General features: G+C 42.4%; 1 protein-coding gene across 13 annotated transcripts in view; it reads left to right on the top strand.

The window, feature by feature from the left end:
* Positions 1 to 17573, top strand: part of NEDD4L (NEDD4 like E3 ubiquitin protein ligase) — a 373007-nt gene extending 355434 nt beyond the window's left edge. For all 13 annotated transcript variants that reach the window (XM_010586712.3, XM_010586713.3, XM_023543760.2 and 10 more), the window contains 8 exons: positions 568 to 663; positions 5709 to 5782; positions 8014 to 8074; positions 10068 to 10127; positions 11682 to 11789; positions 13157 to 13253; positions 14341 to 14413; positions 17039 to 17573. In XM_010586712.3, the coding sequence (XP_010585014.1) occupies positions 568 to 663; positions 5709 to 5782; positions 8014 to 8074; positions 10068 to 10127; positions 11682 to 11789; positions 13157 to 13253; positions 14341 to 14413; positions 17039 to 17141 (672 nt within the window). In that variant the 3' untranslated portion in view covers positions 17142 to 17573. The remainder of the gene's footprint in view (positions 1 to 567; positions 664 to 5708; positions 5783 to 8013; positions 8075 to 10067; positions 10128 to 11681; positions 11790 to 13156; positions 13254 to 14340; positions 14414 to 17038) is intronic.
* The last annotated feature ends 3135 nt before the right edge of the window (positions 17574 to 20708 follow it).

Here is a 20708-nt window from a genome sequence, read left to right as displayed (position 1 = left end):
GGACTTCATTTCTTTTAAAATGGGAAATTTTTTATTCGCTCCCTATTAAGTTATGGAGATAAGTACAGTATGTGGCAGCTCCTGAGTGGTTGGCTTCCTCTGCACTCTGAAGAATCCAGGATTCGGCTACACACGCCTGTGACTCCCCAGACATTCCTGTTCCATCTCTACTTAAAATTAAAAGGCAAAGAGTGGGAAACATTACATTCGTGAATAATGTCAATTCTTTTTTTTTTTTAATTGTGCCTTAAGTGAAAGTTTACAGCTCAAGTTAGTGTCTCATACAAAAAGTGATACACACATTGTTATGCGACCCTAGTTGCTCTCCCTACAACGTGACAGCACGCTCCCCATTCCACCCCAGATTTCCTGTGTCCATACAACCAGCTCCTGTCTCTTTCTATCTTCTCATCTTGCCTCCAGACAGAAGCTGCCCAAGTAGTGGCAATTTTTGAACGTTCTAAATGGAGTTACATTAGAAGGACTTAATTATTTAAAGAAGTCAAATAAGTTTATATTTTAGGGGGAGAAAAAGCTTAATTTTAAATTTCTGTGTTGTTCCTATAGGATAGTGAATATTACAACTCTTTGAAGTGGATATTAGAAAATGACCCCACTGAGCTGGACCTCATGTTCTGTATAGATGAAGAAAACTTCGGACAGGTATGTGCGGGTAACCCTGAGACTGCTGCCTCGGTGTTCAGAGAGCGTTTTATTTTTCACAGGCTGTAGCAGGACTTTGCTGTACAATTGAAAACAGCTACCGGGAGTTGTAGATGTTAGTTATCATCTCATTGTATTTGGTACCTTACTGTTGTGCCCAGAAGCCGAGGCCCAATATATCCCTTTCTCTCCTCCAGCGCAAAGTTAGAGAAATTCCAAGAGGTCCTGTGGGCCGTGAATTAGCACCTACTTGGAAACCCTGGTGGTGTAGTGGTTAAGTGCTATGGCTGCTACCCAGAAGGTCAGCAGTTTGAATCCACCAGGTGCTCCTTAGAAACCCTATGGGGCAGTTTTACTCTGTCCTATAGGGTCACTATGAGTCCAAGTCAACTCAGGTGGTGGGTTCTGTTTTTTTTTCTTTTTCTCGTTTTCTAATCTACAGCAAATCCAAGGGTCAATTTTCATTTGTGCCTTGGTTTTAGAATTTGGTTACTCTAAAAAAAATAGTGCAGTGGTTTCCGTGACCAAAAGCAGGGTGTATTTGGGGGGCCTTGGTTTTATTCTGCTTTATGGTTGTGTTGTCATGATGAAATGGGTGTTGTATGGGTCTTGGTGTGGTGGGCTCAGGCTCCTATACTGGTCCTTCTTGCTTTGCACCCACACTGCCATCAAGACTGGATTAATCATCAAGGTCAATTTCAAAGATAAAACTGCCTGCCTGGAATGTTCATCATTATCCTAAGGTTCTAAAGGATGTATTTGTCTTCTACATAAAACCTTTTATTCATTGCCCCACCCCCTACCTGCCCCCGCCCCCAAGTAATAATGATGTAATTGGGAGTATTCTCGAGGTATTATCTGATCCTGGTACCTTTCACAGAAGCCCAGAGTTACTTACCATCTCTCATGGTCTTGAAATTAATTCAATCATAGGGCAGATTTTAAGGCTTGCCATATGGAAAATATAATAGACAGCTTCTCTGTTGCGTCAGAGATTACCAAAAGTGTATGTATTCCACTATCAGAAAGTGTGTCTACCGTCTGTATCGCTTCACGATGCTCTACTGAGTCTTATCAGTGATCTATGAGATCTTTGAGATCAGGCCCCTTGAGGTGTTCTCCCGTGTTTGGCACATCGTTAACTCCTACTCAGTGTTTATTAAGCAAATGAATGAATAGTGCTAGCCTAGTGTAGAAAATGAAGCCCTGGTGGCACAGTGGTTAAGAGCTCAGCTGCTAACAAAAGTTCGGCAGTTTGAATCTACCAGCCACTCCTTAGAAACCCTCTGGGGCAATTCTTCTCTGTCCTATAGGGTCGCTACAAGTTGGAATCAAATTGATGGCAGCAGGTTTGGTTTTTGGTTTAGTGTAGAAAATGTTAATACTGTTATAAGGTAACAGAAGTCCTAAGTGTAACTAATCAAAGTCATTTGAATTTCAATAACAAGTTTATTTTTTTTCAAGCCGGACTTATTAACTGCCAGTGTTCAAAGGATAACGCATCGCTAGTTATCCTGGAGGTGTGGCTTCCTTTCATTTTTAACATATGAAGGAAGGAATAGAAATAAAAATAAGGGAGACTTAAAAATCCATCTTATATGTCTTCTTTATCCATTTAGAGAAAACCATAAGACTACCTTAAATAACACAGTTCAGAAAAGTACAGTAAAACCTGCAAAAACCGGAACCTGTGTAAGGCGGGAACCTGTCAGAGAAGGAAAACTCAAATATTTTCTACTAACTGCAGTAGAAAAATGGTGAGACTGCATCATGTCAAGGCAGAAAACTTGCAAGACCCAGAAAAACAAGGCAGTCCCTTCGAGTTCTGGCTCTCACAGGTTTTACTCTGCTAGCAATGCCAAAGTCAGAAACAGATGACCCAGAAAACCAGCCTTCATTACAGTTAACTATAACTATTCCCACCTAATAAATGAAAACCAAACAGCATGTTTGGTCTCGTCAGTCTACTTCTAATAAAGATCCTGATTATCATTATAGCTCATGCCAGTTATTCATGAAAACAACTCTCAAATCTCACTTAATGTTGTAGATTCTGCTGACTTTTGAACAGAATCAGACAGGGCAATGCAGTAACCACAACAGACCAGCGAGACGAGCAAGCTAATGATTACGTTACGTCACGCTCTGTTACGTCACTGCCTTGTCTTTCCTGCCAAATCACTGCTTAGCCTTTTTAGAGAGCTATAAGCTGATTAGCAGGAAAATGATGTGTCTATTTTACATTCTGGTAAGAAACTTAGAGCAAATTAAGCAGCTTTGTATTGACCCCACCCCCCTTATCCAATCTATCACCAACCCGTTTATTTTACCTCCCAAATATTTGTCTCCATTTCTGTCCCTTTCTTCCACCACCAATGCCCGAGTCCAACACCATCTTCTCTCATAGTCCCTTACAGAGTCACCCTACACCCACCTTGCCTTCCTATAATGGCAGAGTGGTCTTTTCAGAATGTAAAAGTGGCCATATCATTGCTCTGTGGGAAACCTCCAGGGGCTTCCCACTGCCCTCAAGATAAAATCTCAAATCCTTAATGTGCTGCATGGAGCCCTGTACAGCCTGGCCGCACCTACTACTCCCTCAGACGAGGTTTGCAAGGCAAAGCTGCCCCTCCAAGTTCCTATCTGACCCCATTGGCCTCCTTAAACACCCAGGACCTTGCCCGTGCTGGTTCCTGCTATAGCAGTCACACTCCATCCACTCTCAGCTTAGGTGTCTCTCCCCCAAGAAAGCCTACCCTGACCCCAGACCACGTGTTTCCAGACTCAAGAGAGTGTCTTCTGTCTCCCTCGTGGCACAGACCCTGCGTGACTCAGCATTTATGCATATGATGATATGTTTAGCATCTCTCTCTCCCTCCAGACTCAGGCTCCCCGAGAGCAGCACTGGGTGATGACAGGAGTCCCTGGTGGCACAAACAGTTAAGCGTTTGACTACTAACAGAAAAGTTGGTGGTTCAAACCCACCCAGAGACAGGCAGGCCTGGCCATCTACTTCCTGAAGGTCACAGCCTTGAAAACCCTATGGAAAAATAAAGTAAAATAAACCCCTATGGAGCACAGCTCTACTCTGCATGCATGGAGTTGCCATGAGTCGAAGTCGACTCAGTGGCCCTGGCGTGTATGTGTGTGTGCACTCTCACTACCTGGCCTAGTGCTGGTCCATGGTAAGCACTAAAACGGAGTTGTTGACCTAAAACTACAGATATTAACAACATGCCTATCCTAGCCTCTCACCCCTCTCAGCCCTCTGCCAACCTGTGGACTGTGCATTGCAGTTTATTCTAACCCAAGAGGAAGCCCATGATTCCCTGTGTAAAAAGCTAAAAAAATATTTCTTTCAGAGGAAGTTCTACTTTGTCTTATAGGGTCGCTATGAGTCGGAATCGACTCAAAGGCACTGGGTTTGACTGGGTTCAGAGGAAGAAAGCAAGTGTGGTTACCAGGGATGAACTATATGTCAGCCCTGCTTGCTGGATTTTGTGAACTCTTTTTTTTTTTTTCATTCCACAATTAGAAATGTCAGACCACGAGGTTTGGTAATAGCTGTCACTTCCTATGTGATGAAACAGCAGTTGCCGTTATTTTGTGATTTGTTTTCTTGCTGGTTGGTCAGAATCTGGAGCTGCTGGTTTCTGGGCCTCCTGTGAATTTGTTTCAGCAGGAGTAAGAATATGTCATACACACATACACTTATACACACCCTACCGCCCAGGAGAAGGAGCCCTTTTACAGCTATAAGCCAGCGGTGGAGTCATCTCCGACTCACATCAACCCTGTGTGTGTCAGAATTGTGTTCCATAGAGTTCAATGGCTGGTTCTTCGGAAGGAGATTGCCAGGCCTTTCTTTTGAGGTGCCTTTCGGTGGACCCAAACTGCCAAGCTTTTGACTAGCAGCTGAACCAGTTAACCAGTTGCACCACCAAGGCCTCTATTATGGCTGCAATAAGTAGAAACTCTTGATTGCAAGTTCAGTGAAGCAATATCTAAGCTGATGGTTTTGATAAACATCCAAGAACTTGTACAAGAGGGACAGGAAGAAAGCGGAGAGGGTCACATAGGAAAATGTCTCTGGAACCAGGTATGTGTTAGGTTAGTGTCTGCATTCTTATTGAGGTGATATCACCCCCAAAGGGATGACAGTTGGTTCTTGGGAGGCAAAAAAAATCTTAAAGACATTACAAAGGGCTATAGCACATACTACAGCTGTACTGTGGATCTGTTTGTTAAAATTCCATGGAGGGGATAATTAGGAAGAAATACCCATAAAGGCTCCTTAAACCAAAACCAAACCAATTGCAGTTGAGTCAATTCCAACTCACAGTGACCCTAAAGGACAGAGTAGAACTGCTTCATAGGGTTTCCAAGGAGCACCTGATGGATTCGAACTGTCGACCTTTTGATTAGCAGCCGAATTCTTAACTACCACACCACCAGGGTTTCCATAGGGACCAATAATAATAATTTTTAAAAAGATTGAGAAACACTGGGTTGGGGGAAGAGATTGAGTGGAGAGACAGAGGCTGGAAATAGGAGGGAGAAAGAGAGAGGGGTGAAGGGCAGAGTAAGGTCCTGGCAGCGTTGCTGCTTTTTTGAAAGAAATTCCGTGCATCTTTTTTTAGGCCTATAAAATTTAATTTTCAGAAATAAATAAAATACATTAGAATTTGGGTCTCTGTAGTCTTGACGAATGTACCCTCTTTTTCTTCTGTTAAACATAATTAATTTGAGAAATGAATAGCAGATGAAAAAAGTGTTGCTCTTCTCCATTGTTGCTAATATAAAGAATAATTAAAGCTTATAAATAACCATAAAATAATTTGCCTTTAATGATAGCATCTTTAAATATATTGCATCTTAATTTAAAAGCCTCATTAAGCATTCTCTTGTACAGAGAGCCCATTTGCTGGAAGAGATTTCTGAATAAATTTTGCTTATCTCCCGTTCATGCCAAGATGTTATTACTTGATAATAATAAGCAAAATAACTTCATGGTGGTGATTGTTGTTTTATCTTTGTAATTATAGACATACCAAGTGGATCTGAAGCCCAATGGGTCAGAAATAATGGTGACAAATGAAAACAAAAGGGAATATATTGAGTAAGTATACAGATATTTGCAGCCTTTTAATAAACTGGGCAGCATATTTGGTTGACATTGTTTGCCAAACTGTTCGTGCATGTTATGGCCATGAGTTTATTGGTGAGTCTTCAACAACACAAGTTCCTTCTTGGCTTGGGCTCATGGGAAGTTGACTTGATGGGAAGTTTTACTTGTATCGAAGGAACCCTGATGTGCAGTGGTTGAGCACTTGGCTGCTAACCGAAAAGTCAATAATTTGAACCCACCAGCCGCTCCATGGGTAACAGATGTGGTAGTCTGCTTCTGTAAAGATTACAGCCTTGGAAACCCTATGGGGCAGTTCTACTCTGTCCTATAGAGTCTCTATGAGTCAGAACTGACTCAGTGGCAGTGGGTTTTACTTTTACCTGTGGGGTAAAATTAGAAACTACCAAAGGTGAAATATTTTGTCTCTTTCCTGACTTTTTCATAAAGAAAATAGCTCATGGACTGTTTCTAATATTTGTAATTGTCTGAACTCAGTCTCCGCCCCAGTTGACATAACAAAAGGTTGAGTTTTTTTTAAAGAAATATTAAGTATTAAATATTAAGTGTTAAGTAATCCTGGGACATTTATACTATTCAGAAAGTTGTCTTCTGTGGAGCATATTACTTTTTCTTTTTGGGGTGTGTGTGTGTATATATATATATATATGCTTCAAGCACACAATTCGTGCATTATCCCAAAGACTACCAGGTTGCCCGCATTGCTCTCACTTTGCTGGTGTAGACCAGGTCAGGTACAGGGACAAAGGAATATAGCAGTGTTTGCTTCCTGAGTCCTGCCTTCATTTCGTGGGTTACAGCGGTGGCCTGAGCTCCTTGTTTGTGCTCAGCCCTCGGTCTCAATATTTCTTCTCATTTGAAATTGTAAGAGAACTGGAATTTGGAGAATTGGCCAAAGGTCTTACCATCTTTTAGTGTGACCTGCAAGGAAAGAAGACCTGCTGCCCTTCTGAATTGAGAAGAAACGGAGAATATTGGAATCTCTCCTTAGAGACCATGGCAGAGTGTGACTATTACATAGTAGAATTTTCCTCCACCATCAAGTTAAAGAGCTTGTTCTGCTTAGTAAAAAACTAAAAGTAAAATGCTACGGTTCTGATCTGTTACCTTGAAGTGGCATGCTTGCTCTGAACTTGGAAAATCTCACAAGACGACACCCTTTCGTTTCATTAGGAAAGGAGACACCGTTGTCTACATTAGGAAAATACAGATCTTGGATAGGTTCAAAAACAACAGTCCACCCCAGAGCCACTGGGATCTAAAGTCCAAGGAATCTGATACATGAGATACATGTCATGCGTCATTCTTTGCAGCAAATTCTTGTAGGTTTCAAATTTGGCGGGGGCTAGGGCCGGGCAGAATTCCAGCTAGCTTCACTGAACAAATTATGATTGAAATCGCCAACTGTTCCCTGACACCTGTATTCCCTGGTGCAAGGAGAATATGTGGCTGCTGATGACAGCGCAGCACAGTAAAACCTGATAGGACTGAGCAGTGGCTGTGGAGCCAGACTGGTCCTTGAGGGCCGTTGCCATGGTGCCCCCTAGGAGGTAACGGCCCTTTATGACAAGGTCCTTGTGCTGTTTCACAATGGCAGCTACAGTGGATTAGCCTTCCAATAAATTCTGTTCAGCACTAAACACAGTCACAGGGAAAACCATTTCAGTGAGTATCAGTTACTTAAAAGAATCTTACGTTAATCATCCAAATGTTGGTATTAAGATATTAGTGTGAATTGTTTTGCTGATAAAGCTGAAAATCAGTACATTGAATACGAGAATAAAATATATGACAAAATATGTTGTACTTGGTACTCTCATTAAAAACATACACATCTTTACACATTATACACACCACACACATACATATTCATACCCCGTGATTTCTTCTCTTTTCTCCACATAGTCACATTTATAAAGCAGCTTTGTTAAGCAAAAGATCTGGAAAAAAACAAAGCCATCAAGCATTATTCTTTTGAAGTCCTCAGTGAGATTTTAGCTTTTTCACATGTGTTCCAGTTAGTATTGAAAGGATTAATGAATAACAGTGTGTTCCCCAGCATTAGACCTTTGTTTTCACTGTGCCATTATGGGGTTTCTTTCCTCTCTCTGCCTGATGAGACGCAGTCGAGGTCGTGGAGGAATAAATGAGCGCTGGTCATGATAAAATGGAGGTGGTTAAATACTGTTCCATTCTCTCTGCAGCCTCGTCATCCAGTGGAGGTTCGTGAACAGGGTCCAGAAGCAAATGAATGCCTTCTTGGAGGTAAGCTGTGCTGGCCGGGCGCTCTGCTGGTGTCTTAGGCAGAGGTTGAATGGCGTTGTTTCTCTCACTTGGTAGAGTTTGTCTTGCACCTGAAGACGGGCGGGAGTGGGGCCATGGCAGGGAACATCAGGAATGCTCAGCTGAGCTTACCCCGCGACCAGCTGCCAGGACAAGAGTCTTTTGTTCCCCAGACTCCACCTTTTCTGTTGTTGTCATTGTTAGTGTTGTCTTGCTTTGCTTCTCTTACCTTTTAATTTGCCTGAACTGTTTTTATAAAAGACTTTTTGCAGACTTAATCCAGAAGGCCAGGTTCCCCTACAGAGGCTAGGACTGCTGTCCTGAATTGTCAGGCAATTTTTTTTTTTTTTATCCACAGGAGGCCAGGAGACACAGCTCTGCGTTTTGCTGAGGTGACAGGTTCTGAGAACTTTATAGACGCAGAGCTGAACAGTAGAAACAGCGGTTTCCGGTTAAGCCATTCCTTCCCTGTAGCAATGCCGTCCCTTTCCAACATTGTCTTATCCCTTTGCTTTCTACATGGCTGTCTTAATAATTCCTCACAGACATCTTCCCTTTGCAAGTACATGTAGAATACATTTCCTTAAGCCGGGTTTTTATTTTATACCAAGCCACCTTGTGCCAGCTTTCGTCCTGTCTGAAGGGTGATGCAGGCACTTCCCATATTTAAATATGGTAAAACCTGTGCAAGCTAGAACCTGTGTAAGGAGGAAACTTGTCAGAGAAGGAAAACTCAAATATTTTCTGCTAATAGAGAGCGGTAGAAAGGTGGTAAGACTGCACCCTGTCAAAGGTGGAAAACTTGTGAAATCTGGAAAAACAAGGCAGACTCTTCAAGTTCCGGCTCTCACAGGTTTCACCGTATTTCATGTCAAAGGGGCTCCCAGGCCACATATAAGAGACCCCCAGCAGAGGCTTCTTTTTTTAAAAAAAAGTCTTACTTTGGCCAAAAGTAAAGTTCCTTTTTAAATCTTCTGTTGGGTATTAAGGAGTTCCCGGGTGGTGCAAATGGTTAAGTGCTCAACTACTAACCAAAAAAGTTTGTGGTTCCAACCCACCCAGAGGCATCTTGGGAGACAGGCCTGGTAATGTACTTCCAAATGGTCATGGCCAAGAAAACCCTATGGAGCACAGTTCTCTGCACACATGGGGCCACCGTGAGTCAGCGTTGACTCAGTAACCTGGAAAAAAGCAGCTACAAGCCCACATCTTTAATTTCCACTGCAGGGACGCAAAGCTTCAGCTTGGTGCCACTCACGGAAGCTCACCCCTAGCTCCATTCCCTGCACGTGACGAATAAAGCCCTACCCAGGCCACACGCTCAGAAACTTCAGGGGCTCGGTGACATAGAATATGATGAGGTAAACATACTTGAGAACGGCAGGTGTCATAAGCTTGTTTGGACAAGAAACCCCAGGAAGCAGATGCCTGAGCCCCACCCTAGGTGATCCACACTTTCGGACACCCGGCTTCCATAGGCTGTAAGTCCCAGAGGTGTTCAGAGTTTCTCCAAGGTCACTCCTAGCTAGTGCCAAACAGAAACAAGAGCTCGGTTTTCCACACTCCCAGTCTCTCTCTCAGATAATGGTGCTCCTTCTGCATTTTGTCTCTGTCCCTTCAGTGTGTTCTTTTTGAAAATGTTCTGTTACACATCTGTGGCCTGGGCGTCTTAGGACATACTGACTCACACAATGTGTTATACGTGGCTTTTGGAACCCACCTGGCAGCAGCCCACATTTTCATAAGGCTTCAAAATTTACTCAAGTACCTGAGCCTTCTGAATTATACTATTTTTCAACATGCAGTTATTGCAATTGCAACAGTTTGATACCATCGCTGATACATGAATCATCAATTTTTTTTAAATTGTATTTTTCCTAGCTAACAAAAAAATATTTGTTTTTCCTTTAAGATTTGTCTCTTTCAAGGAAAAAGGTATTTAAGGTGATTTTTTTTTTTCTTTTTTCACTTGCAGGGATTCACAGAGCTGCTTCCTATTGATTTGATTAAAATTTTTGATGAAAATGAATTGGAGGTTTGTATTGTGAACATTGTTTTATGTCTAGAAGATAAAAAATATCTCTAATTATTTTACAGCTAAAACCCAACTAGTTTTTAATATTTTCTGATGCATGTTGTCTTAGGGAATAAGTTGAGATGAAACCTATTACATGTCTCTTGTCTATGGGGCTCTTTTGTTTGCTGATTTGAGAGTAAGGAATTGCAGAAGTAGTCAACCATAGGTTCATTACCCATGAGAGTGCAGTTCTGAGGCATATCTGATAAGTAGAGACCCCATCCTCTAAGTGGGTTCATGGTCTTGTGCACAGCAGGTAGGGAAAATTGCATCAGGTAGAGCCAAGGTTTCAGCAGCCCTTTGGGGTATCAGCCCCCAGTTTGCAAGGCCCAGCTGGCTGAAGGTCGTAAGCTGCCTCTTCATCCCTACTGTGGCAGCTATAAATGGGGGGACTTGGCCACACAAGGGTGGGGGTAAGCATCTACTAGGGGCTGGAGACCAGCTGTGTCAGTGAATTTGAAGTGGTTTACATTGAGTAAGGAAAAACATGAGGCAACAACAAGGTAGTAGCAAAAGGTAGTTTAATGATTCTGTCTCACCTTCTTTGTGTTGACTGAGATGCAGGCTAGCAAGGAAAGAACCAGAGGATGTTTCTCACCCTTTTTTGTGTTGAGGAAAACAGAAGGAGGAAGTTTGTGGCTATCAAGAAGCTGTTGATGAAATTCAGTTAGCCATTTGTCCAAGCCACGTCCCTGAAGCATTTTTCATAGACTGGCTTTCTGTACTTTTATCTTAAAATGGAAACTTCAAGGTAGATAGTGACAAAGAAATCATATAGGGTGAGCCTTGTAGGAAAAGTCAGTGACTTCACAAGTTTCCCCAGCAAAGTGTTGGCATAGGCAGGACCAGGAACTGATTTAGTTCTCCATCATTTTTCTCTGGTGCTGCTGTGAGAATATCGTACTCCATTTTTTCACAGGGAACTTTCCATTTTGGAAGTTTACGTAATTGGAAAAGCAAACTCAAGTGATAAGTCAAGGAATTGATGACAGCATTAGTACACGTCTCAGTCCACTGGCCCCTGAACAGATCAGGTGATTTCTTGTCACCTGGATTGATAGCCTTCCAGGAGATGAGTTCTTACTGTCATATGCACTGATTCTCTGGGACTGGGGACAAATATTGTATTGTCAAATATAGAGACAGTAATCATTCAGAAGGGAAAACTTCAACCAGGATGAAGTGCATATGTTAACGGACATAAGAAAATCTGTGAGCACTGGGTTTAAGATTAGAGGGGTCCAGAAGAGGATTGACTGAGAAGCTTTTATTTCCAACATGAAATGTCATGGCCTTGTCCAAGATGGAGTTGGGTCATCCCCATGTCCTGTGATGTCTCTTTGGGCTGCTGTGGCACATGAAATTGGTAGCACATATCCACCTTTACTTGTTTTTATGAATTGTTTTGCAGAATGACAAAACGCTGGCTTGAGGAAAAGCTAATTTTCTCAGTGTGTGACTTTTCAGCTTTCCCACCCTCCCTCATTTACATCTGGTCAATTTCCTTACTAGTTGCTGATGTGCGGCCTTGGCGATGTGGATGTCAATGACTGGAGACAGCATTCTATTTACAAGAACGGCTACTGCCCAAATCACCCTGTCATTCAGTGGTTCTGGAAGGTAACTCCAGGTCCCCATGGGCCTCCCTGGTTTGTTGGGAGCCACAGGGGTCACTCTCTGCCCCACACTGCTCCACCTGGGTTAGAGCTGAGGGCTCTTTGCTGCCCTTCGTGGTCTCCCTTGGAGACTGACACTGGAAATTGGGGTGCTTTATTTACACTTGGACTGCTGGTGGGGAGTAAAGAGGCAAACTGAGCTGGAAGAAGCTCTTACATCTGCATCACTAATGGACAGCTAGAACTTGAATAAGATTGCTCCTTATCAAAGTTCATGTCTTTCCTTGACTGCTTGGTGAAAGTCGCTTTTATTTGGAGAACCCAGAGAGTAGGATGGTTCTGAAAAGGCACTAACTGGATTCAAGAGATCTGAAACTAGTCTACTCAAGTGAAAATAAGAATGGAAGTTTGCTCAAGGCAAAACCATGCTTTGGGGCTTACTTTTCCAAGATCCAATTTTATGTTAAAATTTTTTTCTTTTTATTTTCCCCCATTTTTTGTTAATTCCAGCCAACATTTTGAGCTTTGTATCTTTCAACAAAGATGTCAATGAAATCTGATCTACCTAGTACCAGTATTTTCATTTCACTCAGCTCAGGAGAGAAGTGAAATTGGAATGGGTGGGTGCAAAGGAGAGGGGATGAGTTGACTTTAAAATTCCAAATTTTAAAAAAGGCAATTGTTTGCTTAGAGGAAAAAGAAATCACCTAACTTATTTTGATTTCTAAAAGTCTATTACTAATAATATTTCAAGTGCCAGAAGAAGTGTACAGAGAGAAAAGAACAAAAGCAGGTACTTTGTGGGTCCTTGTCCCTATCTCACCCAGATTTGATTTTGGATATTATTTTTACCGCAATTCAAATAACATTACCAATAAAACCAACTTAATTCCTGGTATAATTCAGACATATAAGGTAATACAGATTGTTTTAGAGGCCTTTCCTACCCATTCCTTTTTTTTTCTTTTTATAAAATGTTATCTTAGAGAATTTGTCTACATGTGAAATCCCATCTCATATTCTGTCGGATCCTCTGTTCCCCACTGTTGATATCTCTATAAAACTGTGTATTTATAATTGGCTTAGGGGGAGCTAGCACGTCTTACACACAGAAACACGAGTTTGATGCCATCAAGGAGTTGGCTTTTCATGTCATTTATTTGGATGTACTGGCAGAACAGAGAGACATTATGATCTCTAAAATTAGGGCAGGATTGTGGTGCCCATTAGAAAAAAAAAAGGCTCAGTTTTCAGAGTCAGCCGTCTAGGTCTGGCCTCACAGGGTAAATAAGATCAACTCCAGCACGTCTGCCCCGCAGCCACGTACACAGGTCACATGGGGATGCACTGACCTCCTGCCCCTGTTCACAGGCGGTGCTGCTGATGGACGCCGAGAAGCGCATCCGGTTACTACAGTTTGTCACAGGGACGTCTCGAGTACCCATGAATGGATTTGCTGAACTTTACGGTGAGTGGGATCGTGTTGGGGCCAGGTCCACTTCTGTGACTCTCTGGCCAGGATGCAGCTGTGTTCTGAGAAGACTCTGTGTCCGGGGCCCCTGGACAAGGCTAAGATGTCTTTTCATGACAGTGTCACAAATATGTTCAATAAAACTATAGGTGGTCTCCGACCTAACGAGGTATTGGAATTAATGACAAACAGCACTTACGGTTTTGAGGTTTTTTTATCATTAGTACTATGTACTGCATACAGTGTTGTAGCGTGTAATTTGCTGATATTATCATTCTCAGATGTTCATTTATAGATGTTCAAAGACAAAGATCAGATTTATAAAGATACTGAAAATAAAAGGCAAAAATGAAAAATTTTTTAAAAAAGATATTTGACTTAAATCAGAACCAACTGAAGACAGAGTCGTCAGAACAGAACCCCGTCATAAGTCAGGGACTCACCATACTTCACACGGATAACTGTGTACTTCTGCATTGAGCTGTTGTACCGTTATCTTTACGTACCGTCTCCTCCAGCTCCTTCGGGGAACCAGAAGTTTGGCCTTTTTGTTTTGTTCCCCTCTCCCCACTCAGCTTTTTTTGTGCATCTTTAAAAATTCGGTTTTACAGAATCATCTGTGTGATCATAAACAGAATTAAATTTAAAGGGCACCTCACCCCCCAGGAGGCAGGATTCTACAGTGCTTAGTGTAGATTTTTTTTTTTTTTAATCTTTTTGCTCTGTAAACTGAAGGTCATATTTCATTTTTTTCCCCCAAAAGTCATTTAAAATGTAAACTTCCAGGTTTAAAGACCGTAGGCTATCTGTAGTTCCAGATGTTACGTCAGTTAACTTGAGGAGATAGCACTCTGAAAGTCTTGCAGTCTGTGTTGTGTGGCTGTGTAGACCTCTTGCATCCTCCAGCATTATTACATTGTAGCAAACAATGGTGTCAGGACTGAGGAGGGCAAGCCCTGCCTGGTTGCAGCCCTAACAGGAGCTGAGCCTTCTTTCCTTCCCTATTGACTTAAAGTCACATGTTAGTTTTGTTCTACTGTCCTGAGCAGTATTCACATTATTATTATTTTCTTTTTTACTCCAGGTTCCAATGGTCCTCAGCTGTTTACAATAGAGCAATGGGGGAGTCCTGAAAAACTGCCCAGAGCTCACACCTGGTGAGTGACAAAAACACCCAGGGGTCAACAAACAGTATTTAAAATACTTAGCTGTATGTGGTGCTGGGCTAGGAGTTACAGAATGCCACATTTCCTGTTCAAAAATAGCTCGTCATTAGGTGCCATCAAGTCAATTTTGACTAATAGTGACCCCACAGGGTTTTCTTTGCTGTAATCTAGGAAGCAGATCGCCAGGTCTTTTGTCCTTGGAGCCCGCTGGGTGGCTTCAGACCGACAGTCTTTCAGTTAGCAGCACTACAAGGGCTCCTTCATAAATAGCTCAGAGTGCCAAATGACAGTGACACAGATCAAAGTGTAAATTGTACAGTAATATCAATAAACCTTAAACTAGAATTTGAACAAACCCACTATGTTTGGCACCGAAAGAGTTAAACCCTCCTTGCTACCAGGAATTCCTCCAAACCCTCTTCATCCGTAATTATTCTAGGTAGCAGAGATTTCACTATATATTCAAATATATATACACATAGTGAAATGTATATATGGGTATGGCAGCTCCCAACCTATATGCAGATTGGGTTTTTATTCCAACGTTAAAATCATTGTTTAGAACTTAGGGTAAGTTTATCTATGGAAACATAGTTTTTGAAAGGTCTTCCATGCCAGCCAGTAAGCCATAATTCCCTGGACTCGATCATGGCGGGGAGAAGGAAGGCTGTCATCAGAGGCCGGCTTGGGATGTGAAGCTTAGGAAGAAGGATCTCAGGGGTCTTCTCTGCAGAGCCACATGACACCACACAAATGCAAAGTGTGTACAATGGATTTTTTTTATAGCAGCTGTCCGTGAGCCCTGGTCTTGCTGACCAAACTCCAGTGTCCCTTGAGTAGGTTTTTCTGCACAGGCTTTTGTTTCTCGCTCTTTAGGAAGCTCGTGGGAAAGGGCATTCTGGAGAGTGGTGAGCCGCTCACAGAGACAGCCCCACTTCTCTCACCCTCATCGAGGGCTCCCAGAGCCCACATTGGCCACACTGAGCTCCATAATGCAACTGAACACTCAGTGCAAGACACGCCCACCCTAAACTAACAGTGCTGGTGTGGAGAGGATTTGCATGAAAATGTATTTGCGAAAAATTGGCTGTGAAAGGGTTTCTGCTTCGGTTGGATTCCCTCGCCTCCCTGGAAAGAAAGGTTTTTCCATTCATCCCATTCTTATGCCTCTCTGAATGGAATGAATATGGTCATTGCTAGTCAGGCCCTTGAAAGCAGGCGGCCTCCTGCCTAGGATGGGTGAATGCCCCGTGCAGTCATTCCCGTGAGCCTCTGTTTTTGTTCTAGGGGGACAGTGCTCTGGTATTTTGGAGCTTTGATTTCAAACAATATCAGAGTCAAAGGTGGTTCTCTGGGTTATGATAGGAGTCTCTGGGTGGTGCAAATGGTTAACACACTCAACTGCTAACCAAAAGGTTGGTGGTTCGAGCCCACCTGGAGGCACCTCAGAAGAAAGGCCTGGAGATCTACTTCTGAAAAATCAACCGTTGAAAATCCTGTGGAGCACAGCTCTACTCTGACACACATGGGGTCCCCATGAGTTGGAATCAACTCTGCAGCAATTGATACTGGTGGGTTTGAAAGGCATCTAGCATTGAGCTGAGCCCCAGAGCTGTTGGTACTGATGCAGAACCCCCAAACTGCTGCTATTGATAATGACAAGTATTAATAAGCAGTACATTAGTACAGTCATCCTCTGTAGATCAGGCACTATACTAAGTGCTTACACACATGGACCTATTTAACCTGTGGTTTACTACTGTTATCCCTGTGAGCTATTAATAAGCTTACTCAGGATCACACAGTTGAGAAGTTCACGAAGCAAGGATTTGAACTCAGGTCTTCCGGAATTAGAATCTGCACCTTTAATCACTACACCAGATATACTGCCTCCACAGATAACAGTTTTTCTCTTTAGAGTCTTAAAAGAGAATCCAATAATGTAGCATACAGTCACTATCTTCCTATGATCCTCTGGACAGAGTTTTTTGTTTGTTTTCATTGACTCTGACTTGTGGCTACCCCATGTGTGCAGAGTAGAACTGCTCCATAGGATTTTCAAGGTTGTGACCTTTCAGAAGCAGATCACCAGGCCTGTCCTCCAAAGTGCCTCTGGGTGGGTTTGATCCACCAACCTTTCAGCTAGTAGTCAAGCACTTAACCATTTGCATCACCCAGGGACCCCTCTGCGGACGGACGTCTTCCTGTTCAACTTTTTTCTATTTTGGCACCTACATGCTTCAGCCACAACGAGAAAATGGTGCTGCCAAGAGTCACTGTCCACACTCGGTGGTTCTCAGCCTTGGTTGCTCACTGGAACCATCTACAGAGCTATAAACAAATGCCAATACCAAGGTCCACCCCAGAGATTGAGATGCAGCTGTTCCGGGGTGTGACCTGGGTGCTGGGATTTTAAAAGCTCTTCCAGGTGATTGTTGCATGCAGCCGGGGCTTTCATTCCTCCATCGGTTACACAGCTTACTTGGCGTGGGCAGCTTCATAGCTATGAAATTGCCCAAACACCGAATGGCTCCTTAGCCAAATCTAGAAAGTAGCTTTTGTCACTGAAGGGTAATCTTGATGGCGTTTCACCTCCACCCTTTTGTCCTTTTGCAGTTTTAATCGCCTTGACTTACCTCCATACGAAACTTTTGAAGATTTACGAGAGAAGCTTCTCATGGCTGTGGAAAACGCTCAAGGATTTGAAGGGGTGGATTAAACGCTCCCGGCCTCGGGGTGGTCATTCATCGAGCAAGTTCTGCTTGCACTTTTGCGTTTGCCTGACAGACTTTTGCAGAGACGATGGCGGAGGCGCAGCTGCACAGCGTGGCTCCTGGAGCAGAGCCTTCTCCTGTGCACGTGCCCGCGTGCAGACATGGGAGCCGCTCCCAGCTCGTGCTCCTTCCTGCATTCTCCACCACAAATTATCAACTGGTTGACGTGTACACTAATTACATTTCAGGAGGACTCGTTCTATTTATGTTGTGCCTCTGTAGGCAAAGCCCTTAATAAATATTTTACATACTTTCTAATGACAATGAATGGAATTAATCACTCTACAGGTATAGTATTACAACTCATGTTTACTTTTTTAAATGATTTAGACCGATTTTCAGATTTTATTTCATTACGATTAAAGATGTCTCCTGTACTTGGAAAGTGAGCTTTTTTTTTTTTGTATTTGAATTTCATACCAGGCTTCATGTCAGCAACGTTTTTATTTTTGAAGTCCTTTGACACTCCCACCCCTCACTTTGTTAGAATCAGAAGACTGATTTTCGTCCAGAAATCTACAGACAAGTACTTTTGAGAGACTCTCCAATCGAACGTTAGGTGTAATGCTGTTTTTTTCCACACCCAGAGAGGATGAAACAAACTGGATATTATGGTTTTTTGGTTTGTTTTGTACAAACTTAGCTTAATAGCTACAGGCTGAAAGAACTGTACTATAGCATGACAAATTTTGTGTTGACTTGAAAGGAATCACACCATTATTCCTTAGAAGTAACTACGTGTGCTTAACACATTTGAGACAGGGTCGGACTCTCCGTTCTCCCAGGAGAAATTGCTGAACCCTTCCTGACGCTGTACAGTCTACCTTTTATTATATTTTCCTCTTTGCTGTTCGTTGTAGAGACGTGTTTGAATGAAACTTGGCACTGCTCGATTTGAAACTGTGGAAACCAGATCCGTCTCGTCTCCTGTCTGTACGCGTTTGCTAACGGTCGCTGAATAACTCACTTTCATTCTGACTGCACCAGTTCTGAAGGCACTTTATGTACCACATGAAGGTCATGTCTGGTTTTGTTTTCCTTTTGTTTTTTTTTTATCATAAACATTAAATGTGATGATGATTTCTTCTCTCTGCACACATCTTTCCCATACGATATCTATCCATTGTGAATCTGGCTGCTGATGATGTATAAACCCTAGATGTAAAGCTGAGCCTGCAGGCCTGTCCTCACTGACTGTTTCGTAATTTCTACTCAACTACCAAGATTTATTCAATAGACACTTAATCTAACCAAGTTTTGTTACCTATGACATGTTGCATGCATAAATACTGTGTACTGAGTTGTACCTACTGTGCACTACATGGAAGGGGAGAGAGAAGATTAGATTTGCTCCACTAAGTCCAGCGGTTAGGCTGGTAGTAGCCTCGGGCTGAGGATACCTGCATGGTTGGGCTCTCTTCCACTCTGGAAGTCTGTGAAGTCTTTGTTACAGAATTCTGTCGTGTTTTGAGAGACTGTCTGAGACAGTGTTGGAGATCCCCTGTCGTGATTTCCTTTTTAGCCAGTATTGTCCTACACCCTGTTATGGCAGTTAGGGGCACTAGAGATATGATCTCTTCCCAACTGTAGAGAAGACAAAAAGTTGTGGTTTCAGGAGCTCTATTTGTTACCTAAGAAGGACCGTTTAAAAAAAAAAAAAAAAAAAAGAAGGACCGTTTAGTGTAAGAAAATGCTAATTATCCAGCTCTGGGTGACTAGGGAGAAGCCATGGATGTTTGCAGTCATAAATGAGTTGTCTGAAGTGGTGCAGAGATCTGAGCTTTCTCAGAGATGGTGGATTTCTACAGAGCCAAGTACTGGCTTCCTTTTCATATTGGTTTAGAAAACATCCAGTGGTAATCAGAAAACTTAGATATCAAGTAAGTATCCAGAACAATATTGCTCATTATTTTCACCTATTGGTGGGACTTTTTGCCCTATCTCTGGTCAAGGTAGCAAATGTCTCAGTGGCAAAATCCCCTAGTTGTGACCCTCATAGTCCAGAATGTTTTCTTTTTAGGAATCGTGCCAAAGCGCAAGTTGAGCAGTGTGCTTTGATGATAATTGAATGATCATAAAATTATAGGGAGAACAATCCAACAGTTGTATTCTAGGAACCAGAATCCCTCTATCATTCTGTAAATTGTATATTCAGAAAAGAATATCCACTAAAAGCAAATTAGGCAAAGTATTGAAAGTGTGAAAGAAAAATCATTCCAAGATAACTTCTAAACCAGAAACAGACTAAGAGTTATCAGAACATACCCCTATGAATACTTGAAGGATAACAATTGTGAATGATAATTCCATTCATCTACCCCTTAAAAAAAAAAAGTAATTTTAAAGACAACTGAACATTGCTGGGCTTGGGGGCCTTTTTTAAGTCAAAATCAGTTTCTCTATTTGTTAGCAATTCTCAGCGTTTCACTCTTTGAAGTAGTCATGGATCTTGTTTTTGCCAAATCTTGACGACCATTTCCCATCATCTTCAGGACATTAATTGTGGGTAACAGTCAAGAAAATGTACAGCCTAAAGAGCAGGTTGCTTGGTCATTCATTCCCTGGGCATCCGCCTACCCCACCAGCCAGCCCTGGGAGAAGGAGGAGGCATTGCCTGTTCTAGGGTGTCCTGAGTAGCCCACACTACCCTGAAGTCCAGGGTCTTCCTAGCCTCCATTTTCTCCCAAGGAACAAGAATTACCTTCATCCATATTTCTTAGTTCCCTCCAGCAGTGACAGTTGTTATGGACTCCTTTACCACAAGGTTAAAAAGTGAGTTCCAAAACTTGATGAAGGTCTGTGAACATGAGTTATCGCAGCTACTCGGAGGTCCTGGGTGTTTCTATCCCTACCTCTTGTTGGCCTAAGGATGACTTTGGCAATCCTGCCTGGTGGGAATAGCTCAGATAGTACACTGCTTTTCTACCTGCTGCCTTCCGGAATGGGAACCCATGAGGCATTTGGCTATGTTCAAGTTGTATTCCATTTCATTGTTTTTTCCTTTTTTTGCCTGAAACATGACCATAGTTTATTTTTCTGTAGCAAGTCTTCAAGCAGGTCACAACAGTGTACAATGTATTTAATTTTGTTTCCAAGGCCCTTTGCTAGCTACCATCAGATATTCCCTAAGGTCAGATGGCAAATGATATAGAGCCACTTGACATGAATTATTCCTCCCACTTAAGGACAGGGTGACAGATTCTAAAAAATGGTTTGCAAAATATTTGAACCACTGTCTGTAGCTCACATTGTTAAATAGACCACATGTACTGTTGTTGTTTGATCTTGCCAGATCCAAATGGCTGTCTTGAAAGCCAAGTTCATATGCAGGAAATCAGTAATTATAACAATGACTGACGGTTTAACAGTTGATTCTAGTATTTCCCTAAGACTCTTGTATCTCACCTCTGGAAATTTTAACATCTGTAAAGAGAGCCTGGGTTAATCCATTCTTGAGCCCCTACCCACCGGGCTAGCTCTCCTCTTTCTTTGCCTCTCTCCTCCAGGGCCAG

The sequence above is a fragment of the Loxodonta africana genome, chromosome 11 (genome assembly GCF_030014295.1).
Source record: "Loxodonta africana isolate mLoxAfr1 chromosome 11, mLoxAfr1.hap2, whole genome shotgun sequence".
Lineage (NCBI taxonomy): Eukaryota > Metazoa > Chordata > Mammalia > Proboscidea > Elephantidae > Loxodonta > Loxodonta africana.
Note: the sequence above shows the minus strand (reverse complement) of the source record. Positions and strands in the feature narration are given on the sequence as shown.